The 18,823-nt window shown below is 46.0% G+C and overlaps 1 protein-coding gene across 1 annotated transcript in view; it reads right to left on the bottom strand.

Moving 5' to 3' along the window:
- cacng2b (calcium channel, voltage-dependent, gamma subunit 2b) overlaps positions 1–18,823 on the bottom strand; it is a 35,596-nt gene that overhangs the window by 3,932 nt on the left and 12,841 nt on the right. Inside the window, exon 2 of the mRNA XM_027014803.3 lies at positions 4,466–4,549. Coding sequence (XP_026870604.2) covers positions 4,466–4,549 — 84 coding nt within the window. The remainder of the gene's footprint in view (positions 1–4,465; positions 4,550–18,823) is intronic.

The following is an 18,823-nucleotide window of genomic DNA, read 5'->3' on the forward strand; positions in this document are numbered from 1 at the left end:
GGTGTTTACAGTGCAGCCCAGTTTGTGCATGTCTGTGTTTGTTTTGCTGGGTATTTACAAACAGTGTAGCCCAGTTAGTGCATAGCTGTGTTTGCTTTGTTGGGTGTTTACAGTGCAGCCCAGTTTGTGCATGGCTGTGTTTGCTTTGCTGGGTGTTTACAGTGCAGCCCAGTTAGTGCATGGCTGTATTTGCTTTGTTGGGTGTTTATAGTGCAGCCCAGTTAGTGCATGGCTGTGTTTGTCAGTATTTAGCCATCTAAAATGCATCACCTCACATTTTGTAAAGTAAGTTTGGATTTGGTTAAATCTTTTACATTTAGTCAGAAAGTTCAGCTCTGTCTCTACAGAGAGTCTCTGCTCTCTGGGCAGCCACGATGTCTTATATCATGTACATCCAGGCTGTGTTCACTGAGTTTTGTGGTTCTGTGTTTTATAGCAGTCACTATGAGCAGGTAGTTGTTTTACATCCAGGTAGCACTGCATTTGGCACTGCATTTTACGTGTTCCAGTGGGTGATGTAGTTTTGTTTTTGAAGTGTTATCGTTTGGTTCGGTTTATGTTTCAGACTGGGTCTGACGTAGAAGACTGGTAGTGGTAGCTCATTTGTTAATGGACTTAGTGTCAGGACCGGCTGTGTGAGGGGCTCTTTTTTTGTTCAGCTCTTGGTATTGTAGGGCTGTGTAGTGGTAGGAGGTGGGGGCAGGGGGGGTGAGGGTGGGGGGTTGTTAAAACATAGCCAGTATTTAACAATCCTTTCTGAATGTTGAGTAATAGTGGGAATTGGCCTACTTTTGATCTGTAAGTGCTATTTGTTGTTTTCCTGTGCACTGGTTTTACAAAATTCAGTGTGCAGAATTTCAGCTGGGTGTTTGTTCCACTGGTTCAAAGTTTTATTTGAGAGTTGTCCCCACACATTACTATACAGCAGAATTGGTTTTCTAACTGACTGAAATCATTTGAGTCAAATTTGTGTTGGTATTTGAATGCTGTGTGTGCTTTCTCTTTCAGTTCATTGACTGCTAGACTGAAGTTTCCAGTCGAATTAATATTCAGTACTAAGTAATTATAATATGTACATGCTTTGCATCCCTAAAGTGAAGTATGATGTGTGTCCCTGAGATCTGGCTGTTTTTTGGAAAAAATATAGTTTTGGTGCCTTTCAGGTTCACTGCCAGAGCCCAGGTCTGGAAGCACTGCTCCAGCAGGTCCAGGATCAGCTGTAGCCCCAGCTCTGTGGGGGATGGCAGAACCAGGTCATCTGCATATATTTGATTTCTCTCTCTCTCTCTCTCTCTCTCCAGGTGGTAAGCTTGATTAAATATTACGGTGACCTCATCTTTGGGTGGCTCCCATCCCCCCAACCCCGTCTCCTTGCTCACTAATGCAGTCCGGTTGCATTATCTGCCCCTTTCTCTTCCCCAACACACACTGTACACGGATGGAGAAACTGGTAGCTATACATACCTCACACACACAGTCACTGCAGAGATCTGAGAGGCATGCATTGATTTTAAAACACACACACACACACAGATTTTATAGTATGCTGCACCAAGGCGTTAGCGACCACTGTCATAGTTTCATAAGAAGGAACAAATGGGAAAGAGAGTGAAGAGAGAGAGAGAGAGAGAGAGAGAGAGAGAGAGAGAGAGAAAAAGAGGAGAGAGAACGACAGACAGAGAAAGAAAGAGTGAGAGGGTGGGAGAAACCAGAGAGGTTTCACACAAGGAAGCCAGTGATTTGGTCAGCATCTTTGCAATTGCTGCACCTTCTGCACACTTAATATCTAAATTGCACACATTTAAAATTGAAAAGCCAAAAGATGAGCTCCTATGCGATTTTAATGCGCTCAATTCCAAACGAACTTTTCTGCCTTGCAGAACCCTAACTTGAGATTAGGATGACTGGTCACCCATGGCAATGCGTCACGGAATTAATGCCGTCATGCAGAATTAATGTTCAATATTATGTCGAAATAGAGGAAAAAAAAATGCCTTAATAGATGATAGTTGATGGAAGTGCAGCTCATAAGGTAGGAAAGATAGCGGCAGGGCAGGCGTGTGGGGCTGACACGCCCATCGCATGGACCTGGAGCTAAGCTCAGCTAAGATCACACACCTGATCTTCCATATGAACCAACCACTCCGTGTGTGCGCGCACAGATCGGCCGAGTGCTCACGGTTTGCATTAGGACCGAACCATGCTTGAACCATGCACAGATCACGGCTGGAAGTGCACAGATGCCATCAAGCTAAATGGGCTCCCTAATTCCACCATTATCAGATCAAAGTTCTTTGGTTTTCACTGATAATTAATAAAGACTTTTTGGCATTTTAGAATTTCTCTCTTTTCCTTCAAACAAACACAGATGAGCGCGTACGTGCGCGCGCACACACACACACACATATATATATATATATATATATATATATATAAATAAACATGAAGAGAGACACAGCACAGCAGAAGGTGATGCCTAAACAAATTTCCCTGAAGAAACTTATGTAATTATGCCATACAAGTGATGACCAATGAAAGTGAGAGCGAGGAAGAGAGACAGAGAGAGAAACAGGGCAGATGTAGAACAGGAGCATTACACAGCTGAGCACAGAGGGAGAGCGAGGATAGAGAAAAAAAGGTAAACAATAATACCAACATACAGTGGATATGTGTGACACACACGCACACAGAATCAGAGTAAAGCGAACATCTAAGTCTCTGGGTGGCTATGTGTTACCATGGTGATGGAAACTCTAAGGAGTTTGGAACACATTCATTCCAGTTGTGACACGGTTATTGCACTAATACATCATTACTGGCACTACCATTTACGGCGAAAAACACTAGTTATGAGCACCAACCACCCAGGAACATCCATTTACCTAATTACATCAATGGTTTAGAAAAATAATATTTGGCTTTATGACATTTTGTCAAAAATCATAGACTCAGTGACATCATGTAGTGTGTTATCATTAGATATGACATCACTTGGAGCTTATACGTTCAGTTTATATGCAACACAATATTTAAATGTAATGTGATCCCACTGTTGGTGAGAGCTCTTCGTAAGAGCTGTGTGAGATGCTATGATGATCTGGGGGTGGGGGGGGTCTCTTCATATATGAACACTGGGTTATAGAAGCATTATGATACAGCCCAGTGCTGATAGTGTGGGACGACACAGCCTAATGATAATGTGGAGATGACTCAGGGTCAGATGAGTAGACACTTGAGCTTTGCCCGCTTTTCCCGCCTTAATGATGTCATTCTATTATGTGACATCATTAACCCAAATAATGTGACATCATTAATTCAATGACATTAGTGCACTGACATCACCATGGTAACAGTAGAACTTGATATATAAGCCTGGACAAGGCTTATTGATTTGACGGTGTCTCTGTGTGTGTGTGTGTGTGTGTGTGTGTGTGTGTGGGTGTGTGTGGGTGGGTGTGTGTGTATGTGTGTGTGCATGTTTTTCAGCCTGGAACTGAGGCATATTCATACTGTTAAACCTTACACACCCCACAGTGAAGAAGCCTTTTAGACTTTTCTCCATGTTTCATGCTTCTAACCACGTCTCCCTGCTCATCTTACCCACAGAGGTCATTCCCAATCTTACATTTCCCTGCGACCTTTCTGCATTCTCTCTCTCTCTCTCTCTCTCTCTCTCTCTCTCTCTCTCTCTCTCTCTCTCTCTCTCTCTCTCTCTCTCTCTCTCTCTCTCACACACACACACACAGTTTTACTCTGACATTATCTCTGTATCTTTATAACCATGTTCTCTTGCAATCTCTAACCTCTCTCTCATTTTCCACTGTCAAGCCCCCCCATCCCATCCCAACACGCGCGCGCGTGTGTGTGTGTGTGTGTGTGTGTGTGTAGGCTGCTGGAGGGGTGGGGGTGAAGAAGACGTTTGACCTATATAGATGCAAAGTAAAATATTTATAGAAATGACTGGCCTAATTGAGGAGAAGAAGGCCCTGCTCCTTTCCCACACCTCCACCCTCCACTCCTCCACCCTCTACACCCTCCACTTCTCCACCGTTTATCTCCACGTTCCCAAACACACATTCTTTCCCTCACACTCATCCCTCTCTAGTGTCTGTCGCTCTGGCCCCTCCCCCTCCCTCCTTCCCTCCTGTCTAGACCAATCACATTGACCAACATCCACTCGCTTAAGCTCTGCCCTCTTTATCACACTTACAAACACATACTCACACACACACACACACACACATACACACACATAGAAAACACATGCACACAAACATGATCAACACACACACAAACACACAGAAACATACAAGCACACATGTTCATAGGGACACAAACATACCACACACACACACACTCACACAAACATAGGAACACATGCACATTAAACACACACAGACACACACACACAGACACACACACACACATATACCCACACAAATGCACATACATGCATGCAACTTACGAAGGAAGTACTCTGCTGCGTCTGCCTCGTAATCTGCGTCCTCGGGAAAGTGATCGATGGGTCTACACATCCCTTTATAAGTACCTACAGAGAGAAGGAGGGAGGAGTTATTGACCAGGTCCCCCATGCTTCTCTGTTACTCAGTGTGGCAGTGAATGCGGCTCCTGTCGTCACGACGACAGGCCCCAGCCTGTCAGAAATTTGCTCCTCTTGCGCAGAAAGTTCAATGAGCAGCCGAGTGCCCACCAGAAGAGACCGGCGTGAGAGCACAGCAAAAGCAACAGGGAGAAAGAGAAAAGGAAAGCTGGATACAAGGGCATCAGACAGGGGCATCAGACAGGGGCAGGGGCATCAGACAGAGGCATCAGACAGGGGCAGGGGCATCAGACAGGGGCAGGGGCAGGCCCCTCGAGAAGCCATGGATTCCTAAGGGGTTATGGTCAGTATGGATTGACCAAGAGGACAGCAAGGGATCAGAACCTGCTGGTCAGATCTGGGGAAGAGAGGAGAAGAGAGGAGGAGAGGAGGAGAGGGGGAGAGAGGAGGAGAGAGGAGGAGAGGAGGAGAGAGGAGGAGAGGAGGAGGAGAGGAGGAGGAGAGAGGAGGAGAGGACAAGGCAATCTGTGCCAGTCCTGCTTAATGAGAAGGTTCAAAATAAAGCAGGAGGTTAAACACACCTGTTTGTGTGTGTGTGTGTGTGTGTGTGTGTGTGTGTGTGTGTGTGTGTGTGTGTGTGTGTGTGTGTGTGTGTATTTCTCTGTTGTGCTGGAGGTCAAGGTGACTGGATGAATGGAGATGAAAAACCCTTCAGCACAACTTTCATTGATAGCGTGTGTTTATATGAATGCAAGAGAATAACACCTCAGAATATACTGCCACTGTATTCGCTTGGTTCTTTTCAGGTAATTTGTTAATTACATGTCCTTCCAGAGAGATGTTGGTGAAGACCCCTGTTAATAGCTGACTAAGAGATGAAAGGCCAGAGACTGCCCTTCAAATACACACACACACTCTTACCACAATGAATAACAGGACTGAAAGAGGAAGCCAGTAATATATTTATAGAACAAGTACAGGGGATCATCAGGACACTGATGTGTACACACTGTACAGGAATTAGCTAGCAGAGCGGAGATAACAACAACAGCCATGTTCTCATCCAGGGACCGAGGCCGGACATGAAGGGAAGGAATATTGACGTTTTTGGAAAGCGCAATGTATACAATGCAGTCGCAACAGAGGTTACGTGAGGAATGGAAGTTGGCCGTGTAGCGTTCCGGGCTCTCCTGACTGGGGTGGGAATGACAGAGCGATGTTCCTGACTACACCTCCGCCAAAGAGCTGCGCTGTTCATCACATACCGTGATAAACCCATAAAAGAGCTCTACAAATCCACAATGTTGTATGTGCTATCACACGTGTGTCTGATATCTTTCTATTCCCCCTCACTCAGTTTGTTTCTCTTCTAATAATACTCACTTCTCTCTCTATCTCACACACACACACACACACACACACACACACACAGAGAAGCCCATGAGCCTTAGGTACTGAATAATTTATGACTATACTGGCAGAAACTAACACCAACCACTAATGCACAAATTACACACACACACACACACACACACACACACACACTCCAACTGTCCAAACAAACCTCCAGATAGAAGTCCAGATGTTATACAGAACCCTTACGTTGATGTTCTTAAAAAAGAAAAAGTAAAAAAAAACAAAAAACACACTTTTTAAAATCAGTAACCCAAACATGTTTATGTACACACACCCATGTCATGTACTCAGCGCCGTGACCCGGAATGGCATTCGTTCAAATCTAAAGCTATGACATTTAGCGTCACTCCACTGAAGGAGAATGAGGAGATTGGGATGCGTGGCTTAGGAGCGGAAACGCCTCACCACCATGCCACAGTACACAGCTCATGCGGAAGCTTCTGGAATTCTGCAGATATCAATGCAGCTGTGCTAGCATGTGCCTTCAGACTGCCAGGAACCCCAAAGGACAGAACATGGAGGTGTGAAGGATTCTCGTGGTTTAATGGTTCCTGCAGGAACTACAGAAACAACCATGCAGGAACTCTGATGTTACACAGCTCAGGGCTTCACTCCCAGTTTTCATTAACCGTTTGTTGCCTCTTCATCATGTGCTTTTGGTCCTGATTAGTTATTCCTGATTAGTTATTCCTGATTAGTTATTCCTGATTAGTTATTCCTGATTAGTTATTCTTATGTTTCTCTCATGCTGTAGTCTTAACACTCTTCCCCTCGCTTTCTTGCTGCTTTTTCTCTCTCTATCTCTTTAACACACACACACACACACACACACACACACACACACACACACCTCAGTTCAATAGCTGATGCCTGTGAAGTGTATAAGTGTTACACCAATTTTCAAAGCACTCTAGAGGAGAACTGAAGGCGAAGACAGCAGGGAACACAGAGGGTACAGAGTGGAAGTCAAGGTGTGTGTGTGTGTGTGTGTGTGTGTGTGTGTGTGTCATGCTTGCTATGATGATTTGTCTAATTCCTGATCCTTGCTGTGGTTATCCGGACAATCACAATCATATGCATCTTTATGTCAATACACACTAAAGACATCTTTTTTCATGACTGGGCTGAAGATGTGTCAGACATGGAAGGTGTGGCAGACATCAGGAAGAAGCCAAGCCCACACATTGACCCTGACCCTGACCCCGCTGCTCTCAACTCTGACCATCACCCCGTACCTCGTTCTGCTACCTCGCTGACTGTAGGCTTATTCTTACACAATGGTTCATATTAACAGCTCAAAGACACCACATAACACCAAACCTGAAATGTACCCCCCCCCCCCACACACACATACACACGCGCACACACACACAAACTCTCTGTGTCTCCTGAATTAATTACTCATTGTCACTCAGTTTGACTGTCAATTTTCTCTTAAACTATATACTGACACCTAATACTGAAAATGCCATTAAAAGCACACATCTGTAATATTCTGTGTCATAATAGCACAAACACACACACACACACACACACACACACAGTGAGTAAAAGAGAAGATAAAGGCACGGACCCTGGTGAATATGAGAGCAGTTCTGCTATAACAATCCACAGTCAATCTCCACTAAACGTTTCCTTTGGTTTCTCCGGAGCCCGAGAGGAACTGTGAGCAATGGCCACACTGAATCCTCCTCATAAATGAAACATTCCTCTTCAGCACTGAGCACATTATTATTATTCTTATATGAGGGCAAGGAAGGAGGGGCAGAAGGGTAAGCTCGGCACAATCACCCCGCAGGACGCCTGCGGGACAGCGCACACAAGCCCCGCATGCACGAGTGACAGCACACCAGATACTGTGGACAGATCTCCTGTTTTGTGTGCATGCGCCCACTCAAACACACAGATACACATATACACACAGACTTTGGCCTTAAGGAAAACCTGGAGCACTGCTGGGGGCTTGGCAGGCAGCCAATAAAGCTCACACACACACACACACACACACACACACACACACACACGCACGCACATACACACACGCACGCACACACACACACACACACACAGACACACGCACACGCACACACACACATACACATACACACACATCACAAGCCAAAATCTACCTTCTCATATATAAGGTGATAGGCTGGGCGACAGAAAATGAATGTGAGACAGAGAGACAGACAGTGATGGGCAGTCAGACAGCGAGTGAGATATGCGTCTGATGTGTAACTTTCTCTGACTGACAGTTTTAATCTGAACCATTAATCAAAATAACCAAATTATGTTAACCTCTATAAACCTTGGCCAATCAGTAAAAGCACTTTGGTCCTTTAACCTCAGTACAGCATGTCAGCACCATACACAACCAGAGAGGAATCATAAGAGTGACTTCCCTCCCTGATCAGGGCAGTGGCGAGCTGGCTTACCACGGCTTACCACTGGTACTGTCCGGCTCTGGACAGCCCAACACATATGCACTAGAACTCGGCTTTATTGGTTTATTGGTCGAATTGACCAGTTTGGTGTTTAACACATTATTTATTTAATTAAAAAAAAAAAAAAAAACTTCTGCATTATGCACATTTTACAATAAACGCTGATTTGAAAAAATATATATTTTGATATTTTTCATTTGGTTGATATTACCAAAAGCAATTGTGCTTCCTAGCTGGACATGTTAATATATCATATTGAATAAGTTGTGCTTTTACAAAATTACTGAACTAAAATGCCCCAATGTAATTTCTCTCCAAGTACATTGCTGTTCATTGAGATTACCCTTACACAAACACACACACACACACACACACACTTTTGTAATACCATGTTTGTTAGGTATTTCCATAGTTCTGTTCTGTTGTATTGTTGTAGCTGTATTACTTCTCATGTATTGCAGTTAAATAATGTTGTACCTACACTAGCCTCAGGACTAGTCGAATGTCCCTACATTGTCAGGATTCTGTCACATTTGGTCCTCACAAACAGCAAAAACCATAACCCCCCCCAAACACACACACACACACACACATACACACACACACACACACACACACACACACACACTCACTCTCTCTCTCTCTGCTGGAACATTTTGGGTGTGTGTGAATTCGCAACTGGTAGCCTTCTCAACTGTCAGGTGGTGATGCAACTCCTTCAGTCTGGCGAAAAAGCTGCTCTCTGTTTCCCTGTCTCCACATCTACCTCCATTTCTGTTCCTGCCTCTCTTTCTCCCACCGTTTCTCCCCCTCTCTGTGAATGAATAAGGTTTTATCTCATCTTCACATTCAAGTCTCTCTCTCTCATGAATCATTAATCAACTGTGTGAAACTAAGTACAGAAACAACTTTCTTTGTGAGATCATTTGTATAATATTTGTGGGGAACTTGATGGTGCTTGGTGTAGAGAAGACTCATACACACGCGCACACACACACACACACATACTTAATGAACCGCGCTCTACCAGAACAACAGAGCTGATGTAAAATGTATCAGCCCCAGCAGAAAAGTCTCAATATTTCAGCAATTACGCTCATGAAAAAAGGTCAAGCTTGAAAGTGACACATCTCTCGGCATGTGCTCACAGACGCAGCGGCGTTGGACTCTCTGAGCAGGACCTAGCGGGAACACGCCACGGTCCCAGTCACTTCTCAGATCCCAAAAGCAGTGTGGGCCAAAGGTCAACGTGTCATAATGACATCTCCTTGAAAATGCTCTTCAGCTGTCTGCATCACCGCACTCATTTCCTGCAGTGACCCCTGTCTGAAGACAGCGTTACGACTGCCACCTTAACCAATCAAATAAAAGCACTGGGATGTGAAATGACATCTGCTGTAAATGGAGTATTTACTGCATACCAAAGTGAGAGAGATAAGCACCTCCGGAGGAAAAAATAGCTTGAGAATATCTCCCAAACTGCCCCATGGGGTCCGGTGGACCTTCCGCATGCACGCCACTTCAGGACGCCGTGAGTTCACTGAGTCAGACGGCGTGGGACGTGGCGGTTTCTTCTCAGGAAAGGAAGTGAGGTTATCACTCCCACCTGAACATGGTGGCAAGCTTGCCCATCTGAAGGCAAAAAAACAAGTATATTGTGCATTTGAGACTGAGCTCGACGTGTTTTGAGGGGAAACACTACTCTGACACTTCAGCGTGAGAATGTTTGATAACAAAACCTTAGCCTGGCATTCACAGACAGCATAGTGTGCTATTTATTCTCCAATGATGTCATTTTTGTCACTTTGGACTTTGCAGTAAGAGCAGAGGAGTGTGAGAGAGAGAGAGTGTGTGTGTGTGTGTGTGCGTGCACAGAGCCATTATGTAAGATTATAGAGGCTTTGCTGTTGACAGATATTGGGAGTTACGGGCATTGACCCAGGCTCACAGACTGGGAGAAAAAGCACAGACAAGCGAATTAATGATACATGAACTTGTATTTTAATGATAGATGTAGAAAGAGGGAAAGGAAGGAGGGAGAGAGAGAGGGAGACAGGTAGTCAGGCGTACAGGCAAACAGACAGACAGGCAGAGTGGCAAAGATTTTATGTGCGTGTGTGTGTCCACAGGTCACTCCAGTCAGAAATGAGATAAAGCCCAAAGTGATTCATCACTGAAAGCTTCTGAAACATAAATACACACCTGGGACAAACAACGCAACACACACGCGCGGGGCCTTCTAACAGTAAGTCTCCAACCCACTACAACTCTGGATTAAACACAGAAGGGCCACTAAGCACTAGAACTTGAAACAAAATGCTAGATAAGATTTGTCAATTCCAGATCTGGCAGTTCCCATTTCAGTAGCTTTTCATGTTGCAGTCTTCCACCTAGTTCTGCAGTTCTTCCTGCTGAGAGGACCCGAGGCAGGCAGGAAGCCGCCCCACGCTGGGAACACGCAGGGGGCGACGGAGCCGGGAGGAGGACATTTACAGCTGCACACGCCCCGTTTTCCAGGTTGCAATTGGTCACTATTTGCAGATACTACATCTGAATCGATTGCTTTCTGCAGGTACAATGGACTCCCACTGATGAAAAGGTACCTTAGAGTTCTTTCCGGATGCACTGCACGAGGCCCACGATTTTACCACTGTCACGTGCATCATCAAGTTACACACACCGAACGGTCCGTTTGTGAGATCAGCAGAATATCAGTCAAGAAAGCCTGATCATTAAAATCTGATTTTGAAACTGTCCCACTTGCATGCAGGCTGGCCAGCTAATCCAATCCACTATTAGAAACACGTTAATGTTCCTAAGAATATTCTAGAACACAAGACCAATTAAAGCGGCAAGCAATCGTCGAGCGCTACGCCCGTATAATATCACCCTCACCACTTGATGTCCAGTCACACTCCCATCATTTGGCAGGTGCTCCACTGTCATGCACGCGGCGCTCTCCTGCGTGGACGGTTTCTCATTCCACGCTAGACGTACCGTGCCTTGCCAAAGCGCTTGCCAAGGCCCACAGGTGCACGTACTGCCTCGATGTGCAAAAGGCAAGGCAGACACCTGCCCTTCTCATGAACCAGGAGGACGCAACAGGCGCCGGCGCCCAAGTTGCCGAAAAAGCAGCGTCACGGTGGGTAGAAGAAGGAGTTCACGGAGACTTTAGAGGAGAAGGCGATTACAGTTATGATAGACTCTGATCAAATGCGAAGTGTACTAGTACTACGACCAGATTTGTGCAGGTGTTCAGCTTGGTCCCATCTTCACACAACTGTAGTAATTCGGGTTGGGAGTGTGTGTGTGTGTGTGTGTGTGTGGTGAATCACTGGTGCCCCGTTACCTGTCTCTCACACAAGAGCCTTTGTCAGGGTGACATCAGACGTGGCTGGCTAATTAAGGAATGGGGTATTGTGTGAATATTCATCCAAGAAGAAGAGGGTGCTATGTGCAACTCTAAATGTCTTCCCCTGTGCATGTCAGTGAAAGATGCCATGTGTCACATTTTATGGCTTCCCCGGAGGACCCAAGACTGCGAGTCACGGTACTGCCCCCTTTTCTGTCTGTCTTTTTCTCCGTCTCTCTCGCTCACTGACAGCCACAACAACTAAAGCATTGGGAAAGGGAAAAGTAGGCAGGGTGAGGAGAGAAGGAGACAAGTGGACACACACACACACACACACACACACACCAACATGCTCGAACACAACAAAGCAACAAAAAAAAGACCCACGAAAAGCAACAACAAAGAACATCCACAAAGGTCCTTTCAGGAGATGCTGACTCAATGTCACGGCCACTACAGAACGAGCTGAGTTGACCAAAAAGTGTGTGTCATACGGTAACACAACCTAGGCGTTAGCTGGTGGAGCCTTGGAGAGTCACTGGTGCCCGTCCTCTCTCTCTTTGGCACGGCACGTATACGGTGCCACGCTGCTGACTTTTATTGTAATCAATACTCACAGCAGCACCTCCACTTACACACGCAAAGTATGCTCAACTCAGGATCTTTTGTCTAAAAAGAGCACTCGTTCTCATTCTCTCGCATAGGCTGTGTTTGGTACCCAAGCAACGTATGTCAGTAACCCAACAAGTGCATGTCACACACAACCAATGTATGAGTAGCAGACGTAGCCGAGCACCACAGGGATGTACCGTGTGTGTATGAGTGTGTGTGTGTGGTGTGTGTGTGTGTCTGCGTGTAAGTATGTGCTTGTCTGTGTGTCTCGTCTGCTTGACTGTGAAGAACCTTTACATACATTTCTATTGAGTTTTAATTCAAAAAGGTTCAATCCCAAAAATGGGAATAAGGAAATCAATAAAAATTGCACAGCAGTGGTTAAATCCAACATGATGCTCACTACAGCAACACACACACACACACACACACACACACACACACACACACACACACACACACACACACACAGGCAGGGAGAGTAGACCTTTGCTTTGTACTGCACCAGTGCTCTACAGCTCAGACAATGTTCCAGATGAATTAAATATTCAGAACCCTTGCTGATCTTTTAAAGAATTTAGATTCTACATAAAAAAACAAACTTACAGCTTCATTTATTCATTCAGTCATTAGTAACTTAACTGTAAGTAAATTAACTGTATAACATGCAGGAGTGCAGTATTCCACTGACCAAATAAGAGGCATAAGCTCAAATATATGCTTATATAACAGACAAATCATTTTTTGCATTCGCTTCACAGAAGGATTATTTATGTCTAAATGTGAATTACTACCGTAATTAAAATGGCAGTTTTCAAAAAAGAATATTTCTGCATGTTTGTGTGTCGTCCCCCCCTTTTTACACAATCAGCCCCGTTGCACGTCTGGTTAATCAAATATTGACAAATGAACACAAGCCGCTTGTAATAACGCAGAGCTCATCTGACGGCCCTAACGCGATGGCCAGCGCTAATGCACATACGACTGGGTGTTCAATTATACACCACATGCATTAAATTATAGAACTTACAGCCGACCACAAAGTGTGTAATTATCCACCGACCAAGAATCTTTTCCCCACACCAGAAAACACTGATTAAAAAGGCTAATCTAAATGACTACAATTCCGTTTGTCCCTCACCACGACGCCCCGCCCTCTCTCGCTCTCGCTTTTTCTCTTTCTCGCTTGCACTTTCTAACTGCCTCGGGCTGAATGATTAATATCTGGCTATTGATTTCTCCTTCTCAGCTAAAACAATGAGAGTGAGTGAGTGTGTGTGTGAGAGAGAGAGAGAGAGAGAGAGAGAGAGAGAGAGAGAGAGAGAGAGAAAGAGGTTTATGTGTGGGTGTGAGGGGGCATCCAGTATTGTGGTTCTCTCTGGAAAAAAAAAACTTCTCTGGTACTTCAGGTAAAAAAAAAAGCAAAAAAAAAAAAAAAAAAGCAAAATGTGTGTGCTAGACCTCCACAATTTCTTGCTCAAACTCTTACATCCAAATCCTTTACCTTGTGCAGGTCTGCTTGTTCTTTTATCATGCAACTGAAGCTAGTCAGATATGGCGAGGTTGGGTTTGCCACCTGGCTGAGTGTGAGACTGTATATTCACGGGGAATGTTCCCAGCATGAAACCTAGACTGCCCTGACTACCTGTGTGTGAAACGACCCACGTGTCACATTAAGGTAATTGCTAAGGACTCCTGACCAATCAGTCTGTCAGCTCTGATATGCAGTAGACAGCCATGCAGACCGCTGCCTAACTCTAGTGTGTAAATGGGTATTCCCAGCAAAAGGCTCAGCACGTCGCAACGCGCTGCGCAGTATACAAGAATGACCAAGTTGCTTCGCTGTCACGCTGTCATGTCTCCTCGGACACGACCCTGCGATTGGTTTAGCAGGCTGCTAGAAGTGAGAAAGGCTACACGCCAAACGCACAGCAAAACGCGAACGCTACCACGCTCGAGCAAAGCGCTTGCGACCGCGCGCCAGTGTAAAGAGCAACGCGCGGGAGCGAGGCGCGCGCGTACTCAACGTCCCCTCACTGGTGGCACTGCCGTTATTAAAGGAGACATCTTACACCCAGTGCCAAAGGGTCTCGTTTTGCTGATGTCAACAGATGAATTACCAGTGACTAAGTGAGTGGACGGAGGAGTCCGTTAAAAATGGAGCAGGAGTTTTAATGACCGCTGGCCGACGCTGCAGTAGGGTCAGTGCGCCGTGAGGCTCGTGAGACTCACCATCAAAGCAGCAATAGCCTCTTAGCTTCATGTGCTCGTGGTTTAGGTCAGGGTTGAAAGGATTAAACGTTCGAATGAATACAAAATAAGCTTAGCTTAGCTTAAGCTTGTAGAACCTCAGAGCTGGATGGGCCAAGGTTGTCCAGTAGAGGCAAAACATGCATAATACACACACGCACACACAGTCACACACCTTTCTATACATAGTTCAGAATGTTGGGGATAAGGTTCTAGGTCATGTTCTAGGACAGAGACACAGAATAAACCTGATAAATATGATCTGCATGTGTGTGTGTGTACAGTACCAGGGCTTCCATTTGAATTCTCAGTACAGGTCCATCATGTCGTTTGTGCGTGTGTGGTGGAGCTCAGTGTAAGAATATAACCATGCAAAGGATCACTGATGCCTCAAGGGACGCAATGCCTCAAAATTAAGCATTTACTCTTACCCTCCAGACCCATCACACACACACATACACACACACACACACACACACTTTCTCTCCACCGATAACACACATCAGCAACACTCATCCCAGCGGTCGGCCTATGCCCCCGAAAGGTCAAAGGCTTGATCACGGCCGCAGGCTACAGCCATCGTGCCCCGGGGCGGGGCTCTCAACTCTGCATTGGGCCCTGGGAAAAAACTGCCCTTGCAGCTGGTTAACACACGCTAGGCGCTTTGGGCCACAATATGGCAGCTAGATGAAAACATGAAGATTGGACAAGCAAGCCACACCACAGCCGTGCCGAGCCCCTTCAGAACCTGGGTGGTGAGTGCATACGGGGAGAGAGGCTGTCTCCAGATCAGCCTCTGATGGCTAATAGCAATGGAAAAACCGAGCACATCAGATTCTGGGCCAGCCCTCCTGCTCTAAGGAGATTTGTAAATACAGACCTTGTACTTTTCAGCAGTGGAGATGGAAATTGCACCCTGCCCTCATCTCTGTTTCTGTCTGTCGCTCCCTCTCTACCCACCCTCATGCGCCCCCCCCCCCACCCCCCTTTGTAGTTAGCTCTGAAGTGGGGTTCTCGAGTCTGCATAGCAACCCAGATGCTACAGGCCCTTCAGCAGTAACAGCAAAGCCCTACCGTAGTACTCCCTCACACTAACAGCAGATCACCATGCTAAAAGCACTAAAAGCACAATCACACACTGAGCACTATATACTCACACACACACTCGGAACACACTGCACACTCGTATGATCAGCACACTAACATAACACACACATGCACTATGACCATGCTAATGCACTATTAATCTAACACACAACTGGCACACTCTTTCATACTGAGCACTATGAACACACTAACAAGCTGCACCAAAGAAGAACACACCTGCACGCTGTATTGATATGGCTCACACTCATACACAGAACACTTAACACAGCACATACTTGTATGCTGCATTAGCACAGCACACACACACACACACACACACACACACACACACACACACACACACACACTGTACATTAACACAATCAGCACAGTAAAGTGACACTGGGAAATGATATACTGCACAAGAGACTGTTTACTAACACAGCAAACAAGCACACTACTGCACACTACCACAACACTAAACACACTGCATATGAGCGCACAGGACTGAAGAGTATAGAGTGTGTGTATTTAGTATTTTGCCTAATGGCCATAAGGGAAAATCCTCTGTGTGTGTGTGTGTGTGTGTGTGTGTGTGAGATGTGCATGTGTGCGTTTGTGTGTCTCAAGGGCACTTGGACATCACATGCACACAGACACACACACACACACACATATATATGTATGAGCACCATGTAGCACTACGGGTTCCCAGACATGAACGCTTGTTAGTCTAAATCAAATCGATACACACTTCTCACACGGACCTTATAAATGTGTAGCTAGGCTACGCCTTCCTACTGCACCTCAGCCAGGCTGCATCTGGCAACTCTGGCTGCCCAAAATCACCTCCCATCTCGCTCCCATCTCGCTGTCAAAGTGCCGCTGCGTTATCAGAGCTATTGATCGCCGCGATCAATGCTGGCCACCTCACCCACTGCGTGGGCGACGCCCAATCCCATTACTCCAGGAGAGCTTAGCCTCTGACCTCTCGACCTTAAGGTGACCCCGGCAGGCGAGCTGTTCCCCTCTGCAGATGGGACGAAGGGATTGTGGGAAGGGGGCAAGGCCTTGGGGTTCATTTTAATATTGCTGTTGTTTTTTGTAATGCGCGCACACACACGTCTCTGTGTTGTTTAAGAGTGCTGGGTGGGATGTGCCCAATGGGGGGGAGCCCTTTTTTACTGTATGGATGCATGTTGCATAACTGCGTTACATAATGTACTGCTGCCCATGCATGTGTGAGTGTGTATGTGTGGAAGGTCCTCCTACAGGGAGAGAGAATGATGTAGAGTGTGTGTGTGTGTGTGTGTGTGTGTGTGTGTGTGTGTGTGAGATATCCTCCTACAGGGAAAGAAAGAGTGATGTAGTATGAGTGTTTAGCAGGTCTTTCTGAGTCAACCTCATTTCAGTGATATTGGGGGCAGATAGAACATTCACATACACTTACACACACACACACACACTTACACACACACACACACACACACACACACTTACACACACACACTTACACACACACACACACACACACACACACACTTGCATACACACACAAACATAAACACATAAATTATATGCTTACACACACATATACACACATACACACACTTTCACACACATGCATACACACACATACACAACACATGAACCCATGTGTGCCTTTCATGCTACATTATACAAAGAAACATGCATTAAGTCACTGCAAACATAACCACTCAATAAACAAACTCAAGAGAGCGTAAGTCAAACACACACACACACACACACACACACACACACACACACACACACACACACACACTGGTCCTGCTGCTTGGCTCCTGATGCCTTGCGGATTAGGGTGCGAGATGTCAGCACCTTCCAGCAGCGTAAAGTGGCTTCAGCAGAGCAGGGAACGTCTCACTCGCTCGCCTGTTCTGACGGCCTCTCCCCTCCTCTCTCTCCCCTCCTCTCTCTCCCCTCCTCTCTCCCCTCTGCTCTCTCCCCTCCCTCGCTCCCTCAATCCACCCTGCTCATCCTTTCTCTCCGCCTACAGTACGTGTGTTCATATCACCCTTCCTCTCTCGCTAATGGCTTTGCCCAGATTGCAGACATCCATCCTCCTCCCCTCCTGCCCTCTTTCCCCTCCTCGCTCATGGGAGGTCACATGCTTATGACCTTTAACCTTTGGTTTAACCCTGACCCTTTAAACAACTCACCTCCTCGCACCGCCCTTGCCCATGGAGTATAAACCAGCTCAGATGACCCCGTCAGAAAGACGCGGGCAGGTTTTGGCTGAAGACAGACTGATCCAGGTGGTTGCACGGTGGGGAGGGGGTGGGGGCTTCCTTGTGTGTGGCATCACTAAGCCACACTGACACCTCTCATTCCACTAACTCCACCCCCCTCTAGGCCTTTGTCTGTCTGGACCAATGGGTCACACCATTGCCATGGTCGCGATGGGTGACTGAACAGAGGCAAGGAAACTGGAGGCTAAAACCTGAGGATTTCAAATTCTTCCCTACACCACACTGCACACGAGACACAAGCGCAGCACGTTCTCATAGGGACACAGGAACATGAGACACAGCTAAAGGTCACAGCCCAGCTACTGAAAACTACAACGGAGAAATCCAAATATTCTGTCAGAGATAAATGTCTCCTGTTGCCTATTAGCCAGTAACACTTCATTTCATTACGGGGGTATCTGTGACAGACAGCTAGCATCGGGGTAATTGTGCGGGGTTAGCTAACATTCCTCTTTGTGTGTGTGTGTGTGATTGATGTTCTGTTCCAGCAGAGCATGTGAGGCAGTGGTGTTGTTCACGCTGATGTAAACATAAGCTCTGATTGAGGGACTGCAACTACTGTTTGACACACACAAATGCACACACACACACACACACACACACACACACACACACACACACACACACAAACAGATTTGTGAACTTGTTTCCGTAATGCATGAACTATTATTCCGAGCATGCAGAATGAGCTTGTCCTGCCATTTGTATAATTATGATGTTGTTTAACTCATGATATTTTATTTTACTATTACCTTTATTATAGTTTTTTCTATTCTGAGCATGAAAATGAACATGGCGATTACAGCATATT

Source organism: Electrophorus electricus, chromosome 3 (genome assembly GCF_041902795.1).
Source record: "Electrophorus electricus isolate QZ-2024a chromosome 3, ASM4190279v1, whole genome shotgun sequence".
In the NCBI taxonomy this organism is placed as follows: Eukaryota; Metazoa; Chordata; class Actinopteri; order Gymnotiformes; family Gymnotidae; genus Electrophorus; species Electrophorus electricus.